The sequence below is a fragment of the Leishmania major genome, chromosome 25, assembly GCF_000002725.2.
Source record: "Leishmania major strain Friedlin complete genome, chromosome 25".
Classification (NCBI taxonomy): domain Eukaryota; phylum Euglenozoa; class Kinetoplastea; order Trypanosomatida; family Trypanosomatidae; genus Leishmania; species Leishmania major.
The window spans coordinates 705074-724600 of NC_007266.2; the positions used below are offsets into that span (position 1 = coordinate 705074).

The 19527-nt window shown below is 60.5% G+C and overlaps 6 protein-coding genes across 6 annotated transcripts; all 6 read right to left on the minus strand.

Annotated features, from left to right (window-relative positions):
* Positions 1–601: 601 nt before the first annotated feature.
* On the minus strand, positions 602–2107 carry LMJF_25_1760 (conserved hypothetical protein; the record flags this gene model as incomplete). Its single annotated transcript, XM_001683883.1, has 1 exon — positions 602–2107. One exon carries the CDS (start codon positions 2105–2107, stop codon positions 602–604), a length of 1506 nt encoding a protein of 501 aa, XP_001683935.1.
* Positions 2108–5050: 2943 nt separating this feature from the next.
* On the minus strand, positions 5051–5971 carry EnCR (polyprenol reductase; the record flags this gene model as incomplete). Its single annotated transcript, XM_001683884.2, has 1 exon — positions 5051–5971. One exon carries the CDS (start codon positions 5969–5971, stop codon positions 5051–5053), a length of 921 nt encoding a protein of 306 aa, XP_001683936.2.
* An 806-nt stretch (positions 5972–6777) lies between these two features.
* LMJF_25_1780 (conserved hypothetical protein) lies at positions 6778–10134 on the minus strand (the record flags this gene model as incomplete). The annotated part of the gene is made up of 1 exon (XM_001683885.1): positions 6778–10134. One exon carries the CDS (start codon positions 10132–10134, stop codon positions 6778–6780), a length of 3357 nt encoding a protein of 1118 aa, XP_001683937.1.
* Positions 10135–10446: 312 nt separating this feature from the next.
* On the minus strand, positions 10447–11349 carry LMJF_25_1790 (conserved hypothetical protein; the record flags this gene model as incomplete). Its single annotated transcript, XM_001683886.1, has 1 exon — positions 10447–11349. The coding sequence occupies one exon, from the start codon at positions 11347–11349 to the stop codon at positions 10447–10449; it is 903 nt and encodes a 300-aa protein (XP_001683938.1).
* Positions 11350–12139: 790 nt separating this feature from the next.
* On the minus strand, positions 12140–15235 carry LMJF_25_1800 (conserved hypothetical protein; the record flags this gene model as incomplete). Its single annotated transcript, XM_001683887.1, has 1 exon — positions 12140–15235. One exon carries the CDS (start codon positions 15233–15235, stop codon positions 12140–12142), a length of 3096 nt encoding a protein of 1031 aa, XP_001683939.1.
* Positions 15236–16841: 1606 nt separating this feature from the next.
* On the minus strand, positions 16842–17690 carry LMJF_25_1810 (conserved hypothetical protein; the record flags this gene model as incomplete). Its single annotated transcript, XM_001683888.1, has 1 exon — positions 16842–17690. The coding sequence occupies one exon, from the start codon at positions 17688–17690 to the stop codon at positions 16842–16844; it is 849 nt and encodes a 282-aa protein (XP_001683940.1).
* Positions 17691–19527: the final 1837 nt, after the last annotated feature.

A 19527-nucleotide genomic window follows, 5' to 3' on the forward strand; every position in this document is an offset into this window, starting at 1 on the left:
GGCGTTGCTGTTCCGAGTGCGTGGCGGGGCGCAGTTCTGGCTCACAGCTGGACACGTGCGGTAGCGGTGCTAGGCACTCCTGTGCCCCACAGCCCCGTAGAGAGAGAGGGAGAGAGGAGGCAAAGGAGTCCCGCCAAGAAAGAAAGTGAAGACAGCGACGTCGCAGTGTGCGCGTGTGTACCTGCGGAGGGCGTCCAGGAGAGGTTTATGGGCTGGAGGTGCTGGTAAGAGAAAGAGGAGGGGGAATGGTTAAGGCCGTAGCAATGGAGGTGGCGCTTGACACTCACATGCAGTCGCCCCCGCACAGTGTGCAAGGGAACGCTTGCTCGGTCCCACCTGCTGCTCACGGAGGCAAGAGAGTGTGGGCGGGGGAGGAGCAGCAACAAACTCTGCAGGGAATGAAAGACACACAAACGATGGCAAAGATCACCAGCGTCATCACCACTGTGATAAAGGTGGTGGTGGTGGAGAGCTCTGAGTCCTATCACAAAGACGGGCGGCGTTGCCGTCAACGGAAGAAGAGAAGGGAGCAGCACCCGACAGAGAGAATGTCTATCGCTACGGTGATGCTTCGTTCCCCCATTCGTGCTGTCTGCCTCGCTCACGGCTTCGGCTCAGCGTGCATCACCTCCACAATGCCGTCCCCTGCTCGCCGCACCAGCGTGAAACGCCCTTTGCCAAACCGTTCCAGCGCGTGCCCGACGGATTCCACGGTGCGCGTCAGCAGCTCCACATCTGCCTCGGCGTTCGATAGGGACAGCGCACGGAACGCATCGGCGGGCATGCCCACCAGCTGATGCAGCCAGGCGTGGCCAAGGTCGACGGTGAGGTGATCGTCCTCGCTCACCGGTCCCAGTTCCTCGCCTCCCACGGAGGGGCTGTTGCTCAGCTGCTGCTGTGTATCGCGCTCCACAGCGTTGGGCGAGGACAGTTGCACGAGAAGCGAGTACGTGAAGGCGTCTCTTGCAGGGTTTGGCTCTGCCCCGACGTGGTGGCCGTTGTGGGCGGCCCCAGGGGATGGTTCATTGATGACCATATCCGACACCACTTCCGTAATGAAGGCCACCGTGCAGAAGGGCACGTCGGGCGGGTGCTGGGCAGCGTGGGCGGGCCAGCATCGAAGGGGCTGCAGAGGGAGCGCTGCGAGCGACTGCGGCTGCTGTGGTGGCGGTGCTGGTGAGCTGACTGGGGAAGCTACGACCAGTTGTTGCGACGGCTGCGGGTGTTGCTGCGCAGGGGCGGCGGAGGTCGACATCGTTGGTGCGTCGGTAAGACTCGTCGGCTGGTACTGCTGTTGCTGCTGCTGCTGCTTTGAGGGACGTCCAGTGCTCGCCGCTAGTTGCTGCCGCGCCTGCGTTTCCCAGTATACCTCCAGCGCCCTCACACGGCCACCCATTACCTCGGTGTTCCCAGCGTGCAGCCGGAGAACGCCATGCTGCACACACGGCACAGAGATGGCTGTGGTATCCGCCACCGGTGCAGTCAAGCGCACGTGCAGTTTGGCACCAATCGTGATGCCTTCTTTGGCCAGCACACCACAGCGCTGCCGCGTGCGCGCAGAGGCGTCCTCGACGGCGAGCACACGCTGAAACCCGTCCGACAACTCCAGCCGCAGGCATCGCCACTGACCACCGCTTGGCCGCAACGGTATGTGGTTCTGCGCCTCTTCATCTTGCTGCTCCTCCATCGCCTGTAGGGTGGCGTCGGCGAGGGAGGCCGCGGTGTCTGTGTCCGCGTCGTTTAGCGCTGCGTTGGGCGTCGCACCGGAGCTGCTGCGGGTGGAGGAGAGGGAGTGCACGAGAACGCGGCTGCGCTGTTCGCGCGAGAGACTGACATCCTTGACTGACATGACTTGGAGAACGAGAGTCACCGTGTGCGCCGCTGACGATAAGGGGGTGCCATCGGGATGCACAAGATCCCTGCTGCTGCCTTGGCTCCGCACTGATGGCGCTACAGCAGGCAGGTTGATCAGCCCGGTGGGCGTGAGAAACGGCGCCAGGGAGGGGCGGATGAGCGGCGGACCGGGCCGTCGCGCCACCTCCTCCAGGTCCTCATCGAGGTGGCTCCGTATGTAGTCCACTGTCGCCTCGTCAGTGCCAGCAGTCATGCAACGGCCCGCGCGCGCGTAGCGCGAGATCGATGGAGGGCGCGTAGAGAAGGACTCTGCTGTCGCGGAGGGGCTGACCGCGTCAAGGCGAGCTAGTGCGCACGAGTCAGTACCTCACGCCCGCGACAGCACGTGATGGGCAATACGGAGCGAGAGTGACGAGTGGGAGATCGGCAAAGAGAATACGATGCACACATATGCACACTCGCGCTCAACATCAGCCCTTTATCCGCATGAGAGGTGAGTTGCAATGCGCCTAAGCGTGTGCTGTCCCCGGCTTCGTCTCTGTCTACTTGTGTTGCTTTCCAGTTGTACGTTTATCACTGCGTGTGAAGGTGTGCGCGTGCGTGATCAAGTGCGAGCGGTCGACTTTTCCGGAGTCTGCGTGCGCGAAACATTTAAGCAGCCGCAAGAGGAGAGGTGGTGGGGGAGAGACAGGAGGGCGCATGGACATGTCGAGGAAACTCGCACGTATATGTTTTTATGTGTGCATTGCGTGATCGGATACACATCAGCAGCTGACAATCAACGGTGGGGTTTGCGCGTGTGCGCAGGGGAGGGGAGGTGTTGTGAGACGGGAAGGGGGAGGGGGAGCTAAGATAGGGAGAGAAAGATGTGGCGAGAGTGTGTGGGCGAGGGAGCAAGGCTTCTGCATCGGACAGGCACACGGTGCAGCACCTGCAGGGTGATCCCCCCTTCCCCACACACATTCCGCATCGTTCTCTCTTTTCTTGCGCTTACTTACACGCTCGCACCACCTCCTCCGTCTTTCCCAATCACATCCACGTAGAGGAAGACACCATCCGTCAATACCGTACCCTGAAACGGCGGCGGCGGCGGGAGGGGGGGGAAGGGGGAGACGTGTTACTTGCTGTGCCTAGGTGCGCACGTGCATGGGCCGAGTCGGGTGTATGCGCGGGTGTGCGTGCGACGGACTTCCCCTTCTCTCTTTCTCCTGCATTGTTCTGTCGTTTGGTCGGTTCACCTCGTTTCTTTACGCTCATATATATATCTACACACATATATATATATATATATCGCTTCAGAGCTGCCGATGCATGACGTGGCAAGGGTCGCGAGCACGCCTCGCTGATGGACGCTTGTGTGTTCGGTATCTTGGTTGGTTGTCGTCACGACGGCAGCCACTAAAGCAAAGCATATATACACATATATATATATATATATATATTGCTATAACAGTAGAATGACAGGAGAGAGAAGGGGAAGAGACAGACAGAGGGGAGGAGGGGGAGGTGGATAAAGGCGAAGTATTTTGGCGCGTGCGTGCGTGCGTGTGTGTGTGTGTGTGTGTGTGTGGACGGAATGGGGAGGGGAGGGGAGAATGAGAAACCGGAACCGCGACACACGAAAGGAAGACTAACATGACTGGGAAAACAAACAACAATAATAAAGGGAGAGGGAGGGATGAGCGCTAGGGCGTGTTGGCACCGTCCTTCCCCCTCTCTCGTTGGCAGGTGCACACGGAATAGCGAACACGGTACACAAACAACAGCAACACCGAAAGAGGCCAACAAACCCTAAAACGAGCGCGCACGAACACATCTGCACACGCCTGCGGTCTTTGTTTTCTTTGTGTGTGTGTGTCTCACAACAAAGACGGATGCGAGGTGTCGAGGGAGAGGGCGGAGGGGCGGTAACGCACACACCGACGAGGCCAGAGGAGAAACAAGGAAGCCCCTCCACCAGGGGCTATGGCCCTGCCCACACACACACACACACACACACACACACGCGCGAAAAAAAATCCAAACGCAAGAAGAGAGAAGCCGCACTGGAATCAGGAACGTGTCGAAACAGCTCCCTGGAAATATTTGCGGTGTGCGTGTGTGTTAGCGTCTGGGAGGGAACGGGGGAGGTGGTGGGGAAGAGAGGGAGAGGGACTGCTGGACGCAGCAACAAAACGTGCTTGTGTGCTGCATGACAGCGTCGCGCGATTACCATTCGTCTCCCTCGGCTTCCGCCGGCTCTTCGTATTTTGCCTTCTCGGATTCGTCATCGTCTTTCGGTTTCGGTGAAACCACAAACTTGGCCAGCGCGCAGGCGCACACGGGCACCTCCCCCTCCCCCTCCCCCCACACACAACATTCGGCGAATACGGTAGCAAGAGCGACATCAACGGGGATGTCAGGTGGCTGCGAAGGGGGGGGGGAAGGGAGGAGAGACCCGACAGGAGAGTGAGAAGACCGTCTCATCGCTCTCGTTGTGTGTGCGTGTGCCGGAGAGGAGACAAGGCAAAGCCAAACAGAAAGAAAACGCAGTAGACTCGCGCTCCATAACACACGATACACACGCGCCGGGTCGATAGATAAACCACAACACGAATGACGGAGACGAGGGGCTCTGCAGAGAAGAGAGGGCCGTGGCGTGGCCGGGGGAGGGGGAGGCTCTCGACAGAGTATCACGGGGACACTGAAAAGAGGACTCGCGAGCGACGGCGGGGTATTTACACAGTGCAAGGGTAGGGTGGGGGAAAGAGGGACTACATCGAGAGGCTTCTGCCTCTCGACATCAGAAAATGTGTACACACATATATATATATATATATATAGACGGTCACAACACCCCACCCTCCCCCTCACTTTCTCTTTCTCTTCCTCAACAATCTGCGTTCGTTCCCACCCTTGCACCACGACAACTGCCCTTCCTGCTCCTCATTTTCATCCTTCCACCATGTCCTCTCTACTCATCACTGCCCTTCCTTGACGGCTTCGCCTTTCTTTCGTTACGTTCTCTGCTGCACATCGCGCCTAACCGCACTGGTGTCCGTATCAATCTTCACACACAGGGCGACGACGGGGATGGACAGCAGCGATAGCGGCAGGCCTCCCAGCCCAGAGGCCGCTGGTTGTTCCTCTCTCTCTCTCTACCCCTCCCCATCGTTTCGCGCTCACACACCGCCGATGCTGACGTGTGGGCGTGCCCCTACATGATGAAGGGCAGAATGGCGGCCTTCTTTTTATTGGCCGGGTCCGCCTTGACGTAGCCCCGGTGCTTCTTCTTCGCCCAGTCCGCCATCTGCACGAAACCGGCGAGTGTGAAGAACCAGGAGGATAACATATTTGTGCCGATGGAAAAGGACACCCACGACATAATCTCAAAGAAGTAGTTCGGGCACGAGACGAAGGCGAACAGAGGGCCTTGCGGCACGTTGCGGGTGGTGTCACCATCGGACTTGCGCATCGTGCTAAGCTGGTAGTGCACCGCGAAGTTCAGCAGCTCGTTGATGACCATGACCACGGCGCCGAAGTTTGACTGCATGGTGCTGGTCGGCGTGAATGAAGGACTGCACAGCACGTAGCCGATGAAGGCGGCGAAGGACCAGTAGTAGATGCAGTTCTTGAAGATGTTGCGCATCGGCATCGTTGGGTGCGAGAACTTGTGCACAAACATGGACTCGAGCTCGCGCTTTAAGAAGTGGGCGAGGAAGAGGCCAATGTATAGCTTCTGCGTGTAGCCGTAAGCCGGCATCGGGGCAGAGCCGTAGATGAGCGAAGGGCGCATGGCGTACAGCAGCATGAAGGCGATGGGGCCGGCATACTCGACGTAGAACACCGTGCGGTAGCCGATCTGCGGGCCGAGGTCCTTGTAAGTGATCACCGAGCCATCCTTCACCCCCTGCTGCGACAGGGGCACCTTATCTGACAGAGTAATGAGGTTCGGGCGCAGCTTGCCACTATCCGCACCTGGCAGCGGCGACTCCGCGCTGGGAACCTTGAACGACTTGCGGTGCACGTCCACACCCGGTTGGTAGGCCTTCTTCAGATCTGCGAGCGTGGCGTTGGCTGCCAGCTCCACCTCGTGCTTGCGGGCACCGTCCGGGCCAGAAGCGACGATGACCTTCATGGTGAGAGAGGGGGAGGGGGGAGGGGAGGTTCAGAGAGAAGTAGGATACGAAATGTAGTGTGTGTGTTCGCGGGACAGCGCAGCGAGGCGGTGTGTAAAAGTGAAAGGGAAGAGGTGGAGGGCTAAGTGAGAGGTCGGGAAGACTACGCAGTGGCGGTGCACGCAGGCGTGTGGTTGCTGATGGGTTAGGCGGGTTGGGTGGGTGTTTGGGAGGAAGAAGCGTCGTGGGGTGGGGTGGGGGTCGAGGCATAAGGGTCAATGATGTGATGAAGGTGAGGAGAGAGAAGGACAAACAGATGACGAAGCGCCAAGCAGAACACGAACGGACATGCGAGGGGAGGGGGTGTGCGAGAGGGTGGAGGCGCGCCGCACCCGCCTCCACCCTCTGCTTTCTGCCATTACGACGCCCATGAAGAACCGTTGCCTCCAATTTGTTCCGGAGGAAGGCAGCGAGAGGGAGAGAGAGAGGAAGACCTCCTCCCATCTACACATGGGTGTGTAGGCGCACCTGCGTGTTCGAGTGTGTGTGTGTGTGTGTGCAGGTTTGGTCCTCCTCACACTTCGCTAGTTGGCTGGGTTCAGCTGCTGCGTCATGACGACAAGCGAAACGGGAACGGATTTCTCACTCCACTTGCACGTATAGGCATACCTACACAGACAAACCATCAGCCATCCAGACAAGCATCATGCAGCCCATCATCCGTCGGTACAGTCGAGGTGAGACTACTTCATCGAGTGCGTGTGCGTGTACTTGCACGTGCTGGACAGACAGTTGTGCGTCCCCTCTTCGTCCCCTTCACACGACATTACTTTCTCTCCGAGGCGCTAATGCCACTACTACTGCCGCTGCCGCTGCTGGAGCTGGCACCACCGCTTGCACTGCTGCTGGCGTGGCCGGTGCTGGACGATGAACCTGCAGAGGAACCACCGCCACCGCTGCCGCTCCCAGACGCGGAAGAAGACGGGGCACGTGAAGAGCGCTTCTTGAGGATCCGCTCCGCTTCGCGGTTCGCCTTCTCCTTCATCCAGACCTGCTTCTTCTCCCGCAGCAACCGCTTCATCGTCTTGGCCTCGACGGTGCGCGGCATTGCCGGCATAGGAAAAATGACACTGCGACAATTTTCCGTGCCGCAGCTGCACACAAAGTGAGGCATCGACTCATCGCGCAGGGTGGCGTAGTCGACCGTGAGCTCCTCGCCAACATTGATCTGCCGCTTAGCGGCGAAGAGCAAGGTACGGCCATGCACAAAACCCATGTTCGGCTCACACGAGTGGCGCAGCGCCACCGCCTGGTGAATACCATCGCCGCGGCAGATGACGCAGCCGACTGTGGGCTCCTCCTCGCCCAGCTTGTAGAGCGACTTGGCCACCACCGGGATCGGGTGCACGGCGTCGCCAAAGAGGCACTTGCCAGCCGCGACTGTTTTGCTGGCACGCGTGGAGAACTGCCCGTTGCGGTCGTGGCTGATGAAGTACCACGGCTTGCGTGCCGCCTGGTCTCGCAGCGCCCGCGCCACGGCGTTGGCGACGAAGCGCTCGTGGTTCCAGTGTGGGTCGCCCTCGACCATCACGTCTGCGAAGTCGCCACCGTCCTTCGGGGCGTACCACATACCGCAGTTCGGATTGATTTCCAGAAAGTACGGCTCCCCGGTCAGCTCGTCGATGCGGAAGTCGACGCGACCGTAGCCGACGCCGTTCATGATGTACTTGAACGCGTTTCGGGCCATCTCCGTGATGGCGGTGTAGGCCGGGTCCGACGAGGCGAGGAAGCCGTACGCCTGATCGCCACACTCCATCGTCCACTTCTTTTCAAAGTACGCAAAGTCGTCGTTGTTCTGCAGGAAGTTGAACATGAGCGGCTTGAACACCTTCACGCCGAACGGGCTGCCAGGGTCTGCACAGGCCAGCACGGTGCCCTCGCGGCCCCGAATGAACTCCTCCACCAGCGCGTGGTTGTACTCCTTGATGAAGCCGCGCACCTTCGTCCGCAGCTGATCCAGCGTGTCGCAGCGGCTGTCTTTTTGAATGCCGACGGAGGCGTAGCCGGAGAGGTGCTTCACGATCACTGGGAACTTCAGGTGCCGGCACTTCTTGGCGAGGCTCTCAGCGTTGCTGAGCAGCACAAAATTGGGCACCTTGACACCGCTCGACCCGACCATCAGCTTCATGTCAATCTTGCTCGGCTCAAAGCCACGCGAGTCCGTGCCGGTGAAGGCGGCGTTCTGCTCCTCCAGCGCCTCTACCACGTCTACGCCGGCGCGCTTCTCATCACGGCCGCCGTCGCACAGGTTGAAGAAGACGTCGTACTTGCTGGAGGTCACCAGCTTACGCACGGTGCGGTACGAGTCGATTTTCTTCATGGACACATCGGCGAAGGAGTACTTGTGCCGGTCCTTCTTTATGTAGTGCTGCGGCGTGCACCAGTAGTTGTCCACGCTGGCCGTTGCCGAGTCGGTGCCGTCGTAGCTGCTGCTGAGCACGCAAATGCGGATACGCTTGCGCTTCTTGGCCTTGGCGCGTACAGCGGCGGTGGCGGACGGGGCAGAGACTGCCGAGCGGCCGTGGGAGGCGGCGTGTGCGACCGTGACCGCCTTCTTCGGGGTTGCGCCGGTGCCGCTGAGGGAACCAGTTGAGACCCTTTTACCCGTGAGAGGGTGCCTAGACCCTCTCGCCGCTGCACTGCTGCCCGGCGGGGGCGGGGGGACCCGGCTGCTCTTCTTCTTGCGTCGAGGGGCGGTGGTGCGCGACTGGGCATAGGCTGCGCCCGGCGACGGTGACGCCACGATACCACCACCGCTGCCACTCCCACTGCTACCCGCCCCGCTCCCCTGGTTCGCTGAGGCGCCACCAGACGCTGCGCTGGCCGACGCTGTCGCCGCCGAGCCGCCAGAGGTGGAGGAGGCTGGCGTGGATGCGGCCTTTGCCTTCGGTCCTGCGCGCTTGGTCTTCAGTACACGGCGGCTCGCCTTGACCTTTCTGATCCGCTTGGCCGCCCCATTGCCACGGGATCCACTACCGCCGCCGTAGCCGTTGATGCCGCCGCCGCCGCCGGCGCTACTATGGGCAGAGGAGAAGCCGCTGCTGCCTGCCGCTCCGTTCTTGCCGTCGCTGAAGCGGTGATCATGCCCATGGGAGGCCCCGTTGCTCCCTGATGCAGCAGTGCTCGCGTAGAGACGTTGCTGGTATACGAAAGCGGTTCCGACGACGAGCGCGGTGCGCGGTGCAGTCCCCACCCAGTGGTGGAGCAGCTGCACGCGGCACGTCGATAGCGGCGCTGTTAGGGCGAGGATGGCCGCTGCGTTAGGGGAGTAGTGCAAGCATCGTAACGCACCGGCCGCCCATCGCGCAGCGCCCATGCCACCGCGCGGGATCATGAAGGACGAAGAGGAAAGATAAGAGGACGGACTCTCCTCAGCGAGCGCAGGTGTCCGCAGACCCGCGTTTACGTGTGTGTCTGTGTGTCTGTGTGTGTGTGTGTGTGTGTGTGTACGTGCGTGCGTGCCCCTCCCTCCCTCTCTCTCGCGCGCGATGGGGCACTTTACTTTAAATATGGGGCTGATGCGCTTTCTATGATGAGCGAGTTGTCTATGTTTTGTATGAATGGGTGTGCAAAGGCGTACACGTACGTGTGCGCGCGCGCGCGTATGTGCGTGCACACACGTCTGGCACTGCGCGCGCGAGTGATCGAGTCTGTGGTTGTTCTGTGTATGTGTGTGCTTGTGCCGGGGTGTGGGGTGGGTGGGCGTGCGGGCGGGTATCAGCTGATCCATACACGAGGATGGGAGAGTGAAGGCCAGTGCAAGCAAGGAGCAGAAGGAGTATGAGGTGAAGGCGCCATCGATGGGCAGCGTGCTGCCCTCCCCCGTGAGAGACTCGAGGGAGGGGAAGGGGAGCGGCGCGGGCCGGCATCGACGCCCCGCAATTCTGCTGTGCTCGCAAGCGCAGACAGAACGAGTGAGCGCACGTCTGCAGGGTCCGGGAGGGAGGAGGGGAGGGGTGGGGTTAGATGATGACGAGGATGGGCGAGGTGTGCCGCTGTGCTTGTGTGCGCGTGTCGTTGTAGGGGTGGGGTGGGGGTCGATGCTCGCCTCGCCATCCCCTGGCGAGGGACACTTACACACACCACACAACGCAAGACGACGCGGGGACACGGCGAACGACATTGGCAAAAACAACAACAAACGTTCAAAGAATACTTCAGCGCACGTGTCGTCTGTGTGTGCGGTGCGCTCACGGATACATCGATGGGAGGCGGGTGGGCAGCGCGGCGAGATCGGGGGGGGGGAGGGTGGGGGCTTGGTGAAAGGCAGTGTGAACGCTTTCCTCGTATTGAGTCGCTGCAAGGTGACGAGAGTAGCCAGCGTTGCGAGAGGAAGGGGGAGGGGGTCGCCCACCCTGTCCACGCCCCTTCACAGTCGCCGCACTTCTCCACCACAACGCCCGATCATTGCGCTCATGTCGAGTCTCTCGACCTGTTAGAGGTCACCGTCGTTATCCATGTTGAGCGCCTCTTCGTACGGGTCAGGCGCCGCACGCAGGGGCATCGCCTTCCCCACGCGCACAACGCCGATGATATCAAGCTCGTCGGGGTCGACGTAGCCGCCCTCGTGCGCCTTCTCCGATACGGCGCGCCATTTGAACTGCAGCACGCGGCTGTAGTTGTGCCCACCCCACGGCTGATTCTTCCAGTTTTGCTCTGCCACGTAGACACGGCGAGGATGCAGGCGCATCTTCTTCAGCTCGTTCAGCTTCTCTGGGCCGCCGGCCGCTTCGACGTCGTCCTCCACCTTTACCACCACCGCCATGTGACCCGCCGGGATGGTGTTCTTGTCCATGCGGTAGACGATCGCGTCCCCCCTCCGCGGCGCGTTGAACTTGCGCTCCTCCACGTCCGTCACCTCCTCGTAGTTGGTGATGTACTCCGCAGACCAGCCCTGCTCCGGCCTGGCGGGGTTGAAGTAGTCCACCGTCTTCCACAGCTGATTCGTGTTCTCGACGAGGCGCGGCATGACGCCGCGGTTCCACACGAGCCACCGCATGCAGTAGTCGAACGCGGTGTAGCGGTAGGCAGTCATGACAATGCGTGTCTCGGATGGGTCGCCGCGGCGGCCGTTGTCCATTGGGTCCATGAGGTTCACGTAGTTGATGTAGGTTGAGGAAAACTTGGTATTGCAGTTACTGTAGGCCGGAACGTCGTCGGCGACACCGAGGAGCTGTCCGAACGGCGTTGCACAATCTGTCAGCGGATCGTAGACCGAGTACTTGCGTTGCACCATGTTCATGTGCTTTTCGTAGTCGTACATGGAGTAGTAGTAGAGGGCACTGAGGCACAGAAGCGTCGTGCACGCGCAGAGCAGCGAGACGCGCACAAGGTTCATGATGAGTGTGTGCGTGTGTATAAGGGTAGGTGTTTGTGTGAAGAGGTGGGTCTTTGATAGAAGCGTGGTGGCTGGCTATGTGTTGTGTGCGCATGTGCATGTGCGGTTGTCCTCTATGTACGTAGAGGTGAGTTGCGGTGATCGAGGAGGGGCATGTGTGCGCGTGAGCGTGTGATCGACTGCAGAGAGGATTAGCAGGACGAGAGAAAGTGTGTTTGTGTGTGCGTGTGCGTGTGACGGAATGTAACGGGCAGCGAGCGAAGCGTGCAGTGCTTGTCGCCGAATGACGGCCGCAGCGGCCACGCCGTCTGGTGCATACGTTCACATGCGTCTGTATGCATATATATACATATATATACATATATGCTTGTACAGGCATACGAACGAGGACGTGCAGATCCTTCTTCCACGGCGCTCTGCCCTCGTTCCCCATCACAGCCTTCAAAATGACCGCGCTCATGCGTGCGCAGGAGAGTGGTCGACGAAGGAGTAGGGGTGCACCGAGCGGCGGTCAAGAACTGCCGTCCACGCAATTAGGCATACCCCACCAGCAGCTATACACCTCACAACGCCCTTCACCTTCATACTCGCCCGCCAGTCCCACGTTACTGTCTCTTCCCTGCTCGTCTTTGTCACTTGCGCAAGCGTTTTGCATGGCTCTCGCGAAGCTCACACGGCGGCGCAGACTCGTCCCCTCCCTCTCCTCTGCTTGCCTGCCTGTGCCCTTCGGTAGCCTCCACGGGCGCCTTCTTTCGTCCCTCCTCTCCGCTCCCGAGTTCACCGCCAGCCGCTAGTAGATACACCTGCAGTCACAGCCCTTCGGGCAACACCGCACGGTGGGATCGTTCCACCAGCTGCTGATGTGCTCCACGTGCCCGCCGTGCCCGCAGCGAGCGCACTGGACGACGAGGCAGCCTTCCTCCCGCAACGTCCTCGGCGTTGCGCGCGTCGCTTCCGGACCACTTTCAGAGCTGGCCGCGCTGTCGACAGGGCGACCGTCATCTCCGTCCTTTTTCCGCTGCAGCGTGTCTGAATCCCTCTCCACAGAGGCGGTGGCGTGCGAGCGGTGTCGCATCTCCGTCAGCGGTGCTGCCGCCGCCGCAGCGCTGCCGTTTCCACTGACGTGTGCGTGGGTGACGGTGTTGCGGAGCAGCGACAGGCCGCACACGGCGCAGACGCTGATCGGGGCATGCACGCGACGGCACATCTCCGCCGAGGACGCCACGAGCGGTGCTAACGGGAGGAGGCCAGCTGGCGCACAGGCAGCAGTACATTTCGAAAGGTCACTATGACTAAGGCAGGTATGCGCCGCGGTTGCGATGCGGTCATCTGCGGCACTGGCGCGGTGATATCCGCAGACCTCACCCCTCTGCAAGAGTGGCAGCAGGCGCTGGAGCGAAAACCGCACGAGCCGAACCTCGCATAGCAACGTGTGCTTTTGCGCGACAGCCAGCACCTGCTCTGTGAAGCTAACCACCTCGATCAACTCAGCCAAGTGCCGGCGACGCAACTGCGAGGGTGAATTACCTCCCACCGCCGGCTGGTCGCTGTCTGCGGGCAGGATGCTGACGGGGACGCGACAGCCGCCGCTTCGTCCACCGCCGCCGGGATCTGCTTGCCGTCCACTGTCAACCTGCTGCAGCACGCCCGGGAGCAGCAGCGAGCACACCGCCAACCCGGCCCAAAACGGAAGCCGCCTATTTCGCAGTACGCGCACCGTCTCCATCAGCGCAGGCCAGAGCACCACGCCCACGTACAACACCCCCGTGGACGGCGTGCCGACGTTCTTGGCGAGTCGTCGGAGGACCTGCAAGAGGTCGCTCACATCTGGAAGCCGCAGTGCCTTTGCTAGTTTCGCGTTCGCGTGCAGCGTCGCGTTAGCTGTCTTGCCGCTGAACAAGCTTACGCTGTCCCACCCGCACTTGTACACGGTGCCCAGCACGTGGGCAGGAAGCACATAGCTGGGCAGTGCCTTGCCCAGTTCAAACTGCGACGTGCAGCTCACCACCGTGCCAGCGCGCATCTTTTCAGTCCCATCGGCATCCTGAGGCCCCTCGTAGATGTGTCGTAGGCACAACGGCAATCGACGAAACGGAGGCCGCGGTGCCGTCGCGCCGGGCCCATTGTCGTTGCTGTTGGCGGTAGTGGTACTCACCCCATGGCGCGCGCGACGCGCCGGCAGCGGCGTGCCCAACACCGCCACGTCACCCTGTGGCAGGAGCACCGCCATGAAGCTCTTGGCAGGGCGACGGCGAAAGGGGTAGAGAACTGAGACTCCGGCGCCGGCACCGGTTGCCACGACACCGCTGCTCACATTACCACCAGCCGCACCCGCTGCCCCCGGCGCTGGCGCGGGGACTGACGCAGTCGAGGATGTTGTTCCACCATACAGAGCACCGCCCCCAACAGCGGCAGACGCGCTAGTCGATGCTGCCGTCGATTGCGCGGAAGAGCTGCTCGCTGCCACGTTGGTGCAGACCATCTTGCTCGACGCTGCTGCAGCGGCTGAGGCCGATCTCGGCAGGGAACCGCCAGCCACAGGGGCTGAGACACCAACGGCGGGCGCTGCCGCCGCCGCGACAGCAGCGCCGCCGCCGCCACTAACGTGCATGCTCGTCATGACTGGCGGCACGCGGGTGCTGCCACTACCGTAGGCCATCGCAATCCGAGAGGGGAGGATAAGGTGGTGCACGTCGAGCTCCACGGCACTCCAGTAGCGCAGCAGCATTGCAAAATCAAGCAAAAAAGGGTATGTTTTGTTGATGCCGCCGCCGTACTGGTGCTCCTGGCCACCCCACACATTTGCAGTCGCACTGCTCGTCATCATCGACACCAGCGAAGGGGAGGACAGGATGAACGAATCGCCCGTGCCGGCGCGCGCCTCGGCAATCCATCGTAATAGACGGCGCCCCACATCGGACACGACGAATGCGGTGAGCGTTGGCGTTGCCGTGTCGGCCACCCTCGAGGCGGTGCCGTCCGCCCTGTCGTGATCAATGAAGGGGGAGGAGCTGCCGGGCGGACCAGTCGTGCCGCATGCCCCGTCCTCCGCCCCGCTGCGGGCACACCACGCGGGGGAGTTGGTGCGGCACCTGGATGTGCTTCCGTGCAGATGATGAGGCCGGGACCTGCCACTGCTGCTTCCGCCGGTGTTGCCGCGGTGATGACCCGCCGTGACGGCCCAGGAGGAGGTTGAATGATCGCCCACACCGCCGAACGAGACTTCCTCGAACAGCTGCCACTGACATGGCACGCTTGGATAGCGAGCCGGGAAGACAACTTCGAGAGCAGCGGTGGCGATGAGGAGCGGTACACCTGCAGTGTGCAAAGGCGAGGCGGCGTCCATGCCGGCGCTGCTAGGGGAAGCGGGGCTGGCCACGTGGGCGCCCGACAAGGCACCGGGACCACTCGCCAGTTTGCCGCAACTACTGTTTGCGGTAGGACCTCGCTGGCCGCTAACTCCACCCACGCCGAGACGCCCTTCTGCACTCGCATTATCGACGTGACTGCTTGTAGAGGACGACGTCGTGGCTGCGGTGCCCACACCAGCCGCTGCGCCGACTCCTGCGCCTGGGCAGCGATGACGGCCGCGCTGCGAGAGCCACTCCAGGGGCCGAGACAGCTCCATCAGCACCGCGCAGGTGCCTTGACGCGGTCGCTGCACCGGGTTTGAAAGCACCGCGTAGGCATGCACACCACGGGTAAGCGTTCCCTGACTGCTGCGCAAGTCGCTCGACAACGGTGGATAGTGGCGGAACGGCCCTATGAAGTCCCCATTTTCGTCTGAATCACCTTCACTGGCGTACAGGTCGACGTGGAAGTGCGCCAGCTGACGCGCAACGGCCAGGTCTCGCTCGACGGCGGACAGGAGAGCCTGTGAGAGCATCCTGCCTGGGAAAAGAGAATCTCTGAGGCGAAGAAGAGGGGGAGGGGCGTGGGCTGTTGGACGCTCCGCGTATCGGACGCAAAGGACGATAGAATGACGGAGAGTTATCGCGAGGTGTGCAGACGGATATATATATATATATATTGTATGTTGGAAGGGCGGCGTCTCTGCAGCTAGGGAACAGCCAAGTGCATAGAACACAAGCGGAGGCAAGCTCGACAGGTGTGGAAGGCTCCACTGGCAGACGGCCTCCCGTGTGCGTGTACGTAGGTGTATGTGTGCGTATGATGTTTGGCTAGGGAGTACCGAGAAGCCCACCAAGACAAGCGAGGCATGAGTAGGGGAGGACGTCAAGCACTCGTCGCTTCGGTGATGCCCTCCGCACTCTGTCTCACCGTCACCCCTGCCTGGACCGGTGCGTCAACAGGTTTCTTACCCCTGCGTCGGACCCTTCACTGAGCGCAGACTGGGTTGTGGTCGGCTCCGATGTTTGTGTAGTAGACGCGCGCACAGAAGTGAGCCGCACAGCGAGCAGCAAGAGGGAGAGGGGCATGGAGGCGAACATGAAGAGGTACAGCATGAATCGCGTGCGTATGTAGGGCCTTGCGACACCGTCGCGGAGGTCGCGATGGGGATACTGTACATGCGCGTCGTCTCAACAGGCACTGCCGTAGAGAGGAAACAGCCTACACCAAGAGAAACGCGACGGAAAAAACAAACGTTGCCGTGCTCACGGGGCCACGTGGAGCAAGAGGGAGTCGAGGGCAGCACACGGCCATCGCTCCGCTGCGTTTCCGACTTCGATGCCGAAGAGCACCTTCATTGGATTGCCCACGCCTCTGTTGCGTCTCTTCCCCCCTCCCTCTCTTCCGTTCGGCGTTCTGTCATGAGGCGTAACGTCTCTCTTGCAAAGGACGGACGCACACACGCGTGAACGCACAGAGTTATAACACCGACACACACACATGTACTCAGGTGGCCGCGCTGCTGCCACGGAGCTGCGTCTATAGGTCGATGCCTGTGCATGCGTGTGTACACGTGGAGGCGGGCTGGGGGTTCTTCTGTGGGAGGGGCGGCATGTGCCCCAGTGCCGCGAAGTGCTGCCAGACACACGAGGCAACGACAGCGACAGGAGCCACGGCAGAGGCACCGTCACACACACACACACACACACACGTACACACACAGGCACGTATAGATACACACGGACATGCATGCACATACACACACATGCCTGCACGCGCAGAAAGAAATGATACTAGACTGTGAAGAAGGGCAGCGGCAGCACACAAACTCAGGAGAAAGAAGCGACAGCAGGGCTAACGGAAAATAAACGGAGGGCGTTGCGCGAAGATGTGATGTGCGCACCGGGAAGCAGACAGTAGGGGCACGCCAAACGCACCGCCCATGCATATCATGTCGCGCCATCAACGGGGTTTCTTCTTGTTTCTGTTGCTGTTGTTGTACGCCCGCTGTGGAGCAGGCAGCTAGCATTTTGTGTGCGTGCGTGTGTATGCGTGCGTGCTCGCGAAACGAAGAAGCACCGCTTGCTCACATCCGCCCCAGCATTCTCACTCCCCCGCTATCTCGTGTGACTGCTTGCCGGCTACGAAAACTCGTCGGATGGCTGCGGGCCGTATACGACTTTCTCGCCAAAGACGGACCGAGCACGCCACTCATCCATGACGCGCTCTTCCACCTCTGGCTCGATGAACTTGCGATAGAACCAGGTGCGGCGCATCGACACCTGCCTCCAGTAGTTGTGGAGTCGCACCTGCGCCTTGCAGTAGAACTTCATGAGCTGCTCCTCCGTAATCTCCAGCATCGCCGGGCCGGCACCGGAGAAGTACATCTCCTCCGCCTGCAACGCTGTCACCGGCTTGCCCTCGTTCTTCAGTCGCTTCACCTCCTTCTCGATGGCGGCGTACAGCTCCTCGCGGAACGCCGTCGGGGGCTTGAAGTCGATGTCTGCCCATTGACCACCACTGTACCCCTTGATCTGCGGGAAGCGCACCAAGCCCTTGGTCAAATCCGGCACGTCGTTACGGTTGACATCGTAGAACTTCAGCCCCGGCGTGCGGGTGGCGGCTTGATGGCAGAGCACCTCGAAGACCTTGTCCACAGCATTGCACGCGGTGCAGTTGTTTTGGTGATAGCGCACCACCATCACATCATCCGTCTTTGAGAAGTAGTTGAGCTTCTCCCTCATCTCCTCCACGGACGTGATGGGCTTGACGCACCTTGTCGGGAAGGTCGTCCAAATCGGGTTCAGCGCCATGCCGTTGCTGGTGACGAGGTCGCTGCGGATGCCAGCGCTGTTCATCATGAGCGACTTCATCTTGTGCGAGTCGGACTGGTAGAGCTCGAACTTCTTGCGGCGGTTCTTGATCTTGTCCACCAAATCCTTCTCCCCCGACTCCGGGGCACGGAAAATGTCATCGCCGGAGCTGCGCATGGACGGGGCGCGAAAAGGGGCTGGCGACTAGGGGTGATGGCTCAGCGAGGAAGGGCACACGGATGGGCCGGCACACGGTGCCGGGAATGACACGTGCTATGAGAGAACAACAATGAAAAGAATGAGAACCCCCAAGCAAGGCGCAGAGACAGAGACAGAGCGTGGTTGAGGGTGGGGGTGATTTGTTGTACTGCGAGTCGAACGCATGTATGTGCCGACGTGCGACGGCGTTGGCGTGGGGGTTCGCGTGAGAGGGCGTGGGGTGGGAAGGCAGGTGAGGCTACGACAGAGAAGTAGGAGAGAGAGTAGGGAGAGGAAGAGGGTGGTGGTGGTGGTGGTGAAAGAGAGGATACCGCGCTTCTCCCCCAGTTCTCTTCATCGTTTTGCCCATCACACGCTCCGCAGTCGTGTGCCGCTCGGCTCGCGCTTCGCCGTAGCGTTTTTTTTTTTCGGGGGGAGGGAGGGAGGGGAGACACCGTGAGATGCATCAGACACGCGCACGTGCAGCTATACAAAGAGGGAGACGATGGCGATCGATGCAACGGAGCAGGGTATCACACTTCCACAGTGATCGCACTCGCATACACATGCGCACTCAAGGACTCCCCAGAGAGACCCTCCGGTGAAGGAGTATTATCATCGCGCTCTCGTGTCCTTTTGGTAGCGGGTCGCGAAGGGTCGGAGGTGGCCATCACCTCCCGCTATACAACTGCTGCAGAAACACTTTTTTTCTTGGTTCTGGGGTTTCGTGCTTATATGCTCGTGGAGGATGATACATGGTGATTGATGGGGTAACGGGCCGGTGCCGCGGAAGAGGAACACGGTAGGGGGGGGGAGGCAGGGGCATAGAAATGGGCCTGTGTGCGCAGATCGTGCTGCTGCTGCATTGACCACTGCGCCAGCAGCAAACACCACCCAGCAGCCCCAGCTTCTACTTATCCCCCTCCCTCTTACCCGCAGAGGACGCGGGCACATACACCGTCTCATAGCTCCTTCCCATACGTGTGCCACACACCTCTTGCCCCCCTCCCCTCCCCTTGTTTTGCGGTCCATAACGGCAACAACAAGTGTCCCCTTGACGCACACACACACACACACACACACACGCACACATACACGCACACATACACGCAGGCTACCGCCCTCGCCCCCGATGCGCCTTCTTGCGCCAAGAGGAAGGGAGAGAGGGAGAACTATAACACCAGCGCACTGCAGCGGCGGAGGGATGGGTGGCAGTGGTGGTGGGAGACTGGGTGCAGCAGGCTCCTGTGTACGTACACACACGCGCACACGTATACACATGCAACCAGCCATCAAGACACGGAAGAAAACGAAATACGCTAAAGACGTCAACAGCACAACTAAAAATGAACATAGATACATCCTTCAAAGTGAAACAGGTAAGAGGCACACACACACACACACACACACACCTTAGCAAAGACGCGGCAGCGCGCTAGGGGAAGCGGATCGACGGGTAGGCACCGTATCGACGGGAGACAAACAAACAGCCAGAAGCGAATGAGAGCAACAACGCAGTCTTGCAATACACACACACACACACGCATACACACACATGCAACTACAACTGGAGACACAGCAAATGCTCAGCGACCGTGTGTAGACCAGAAGCGCCGTGCTTGGTGCTCAGGGGCAGGGGAGGAGACGGAAGGGAGGAAGAGGGAGGCTGATGAGCAACCAATAAACAAATAGGGGCTCTATAAAAGTAATGAAGAAGAATAGTCATCGAAAACACACCCACAAGCTTACATGCATATATACATGTGTATATATATATATATACATATAACAGGCGCTGCGTGTGAATGCGAGAATA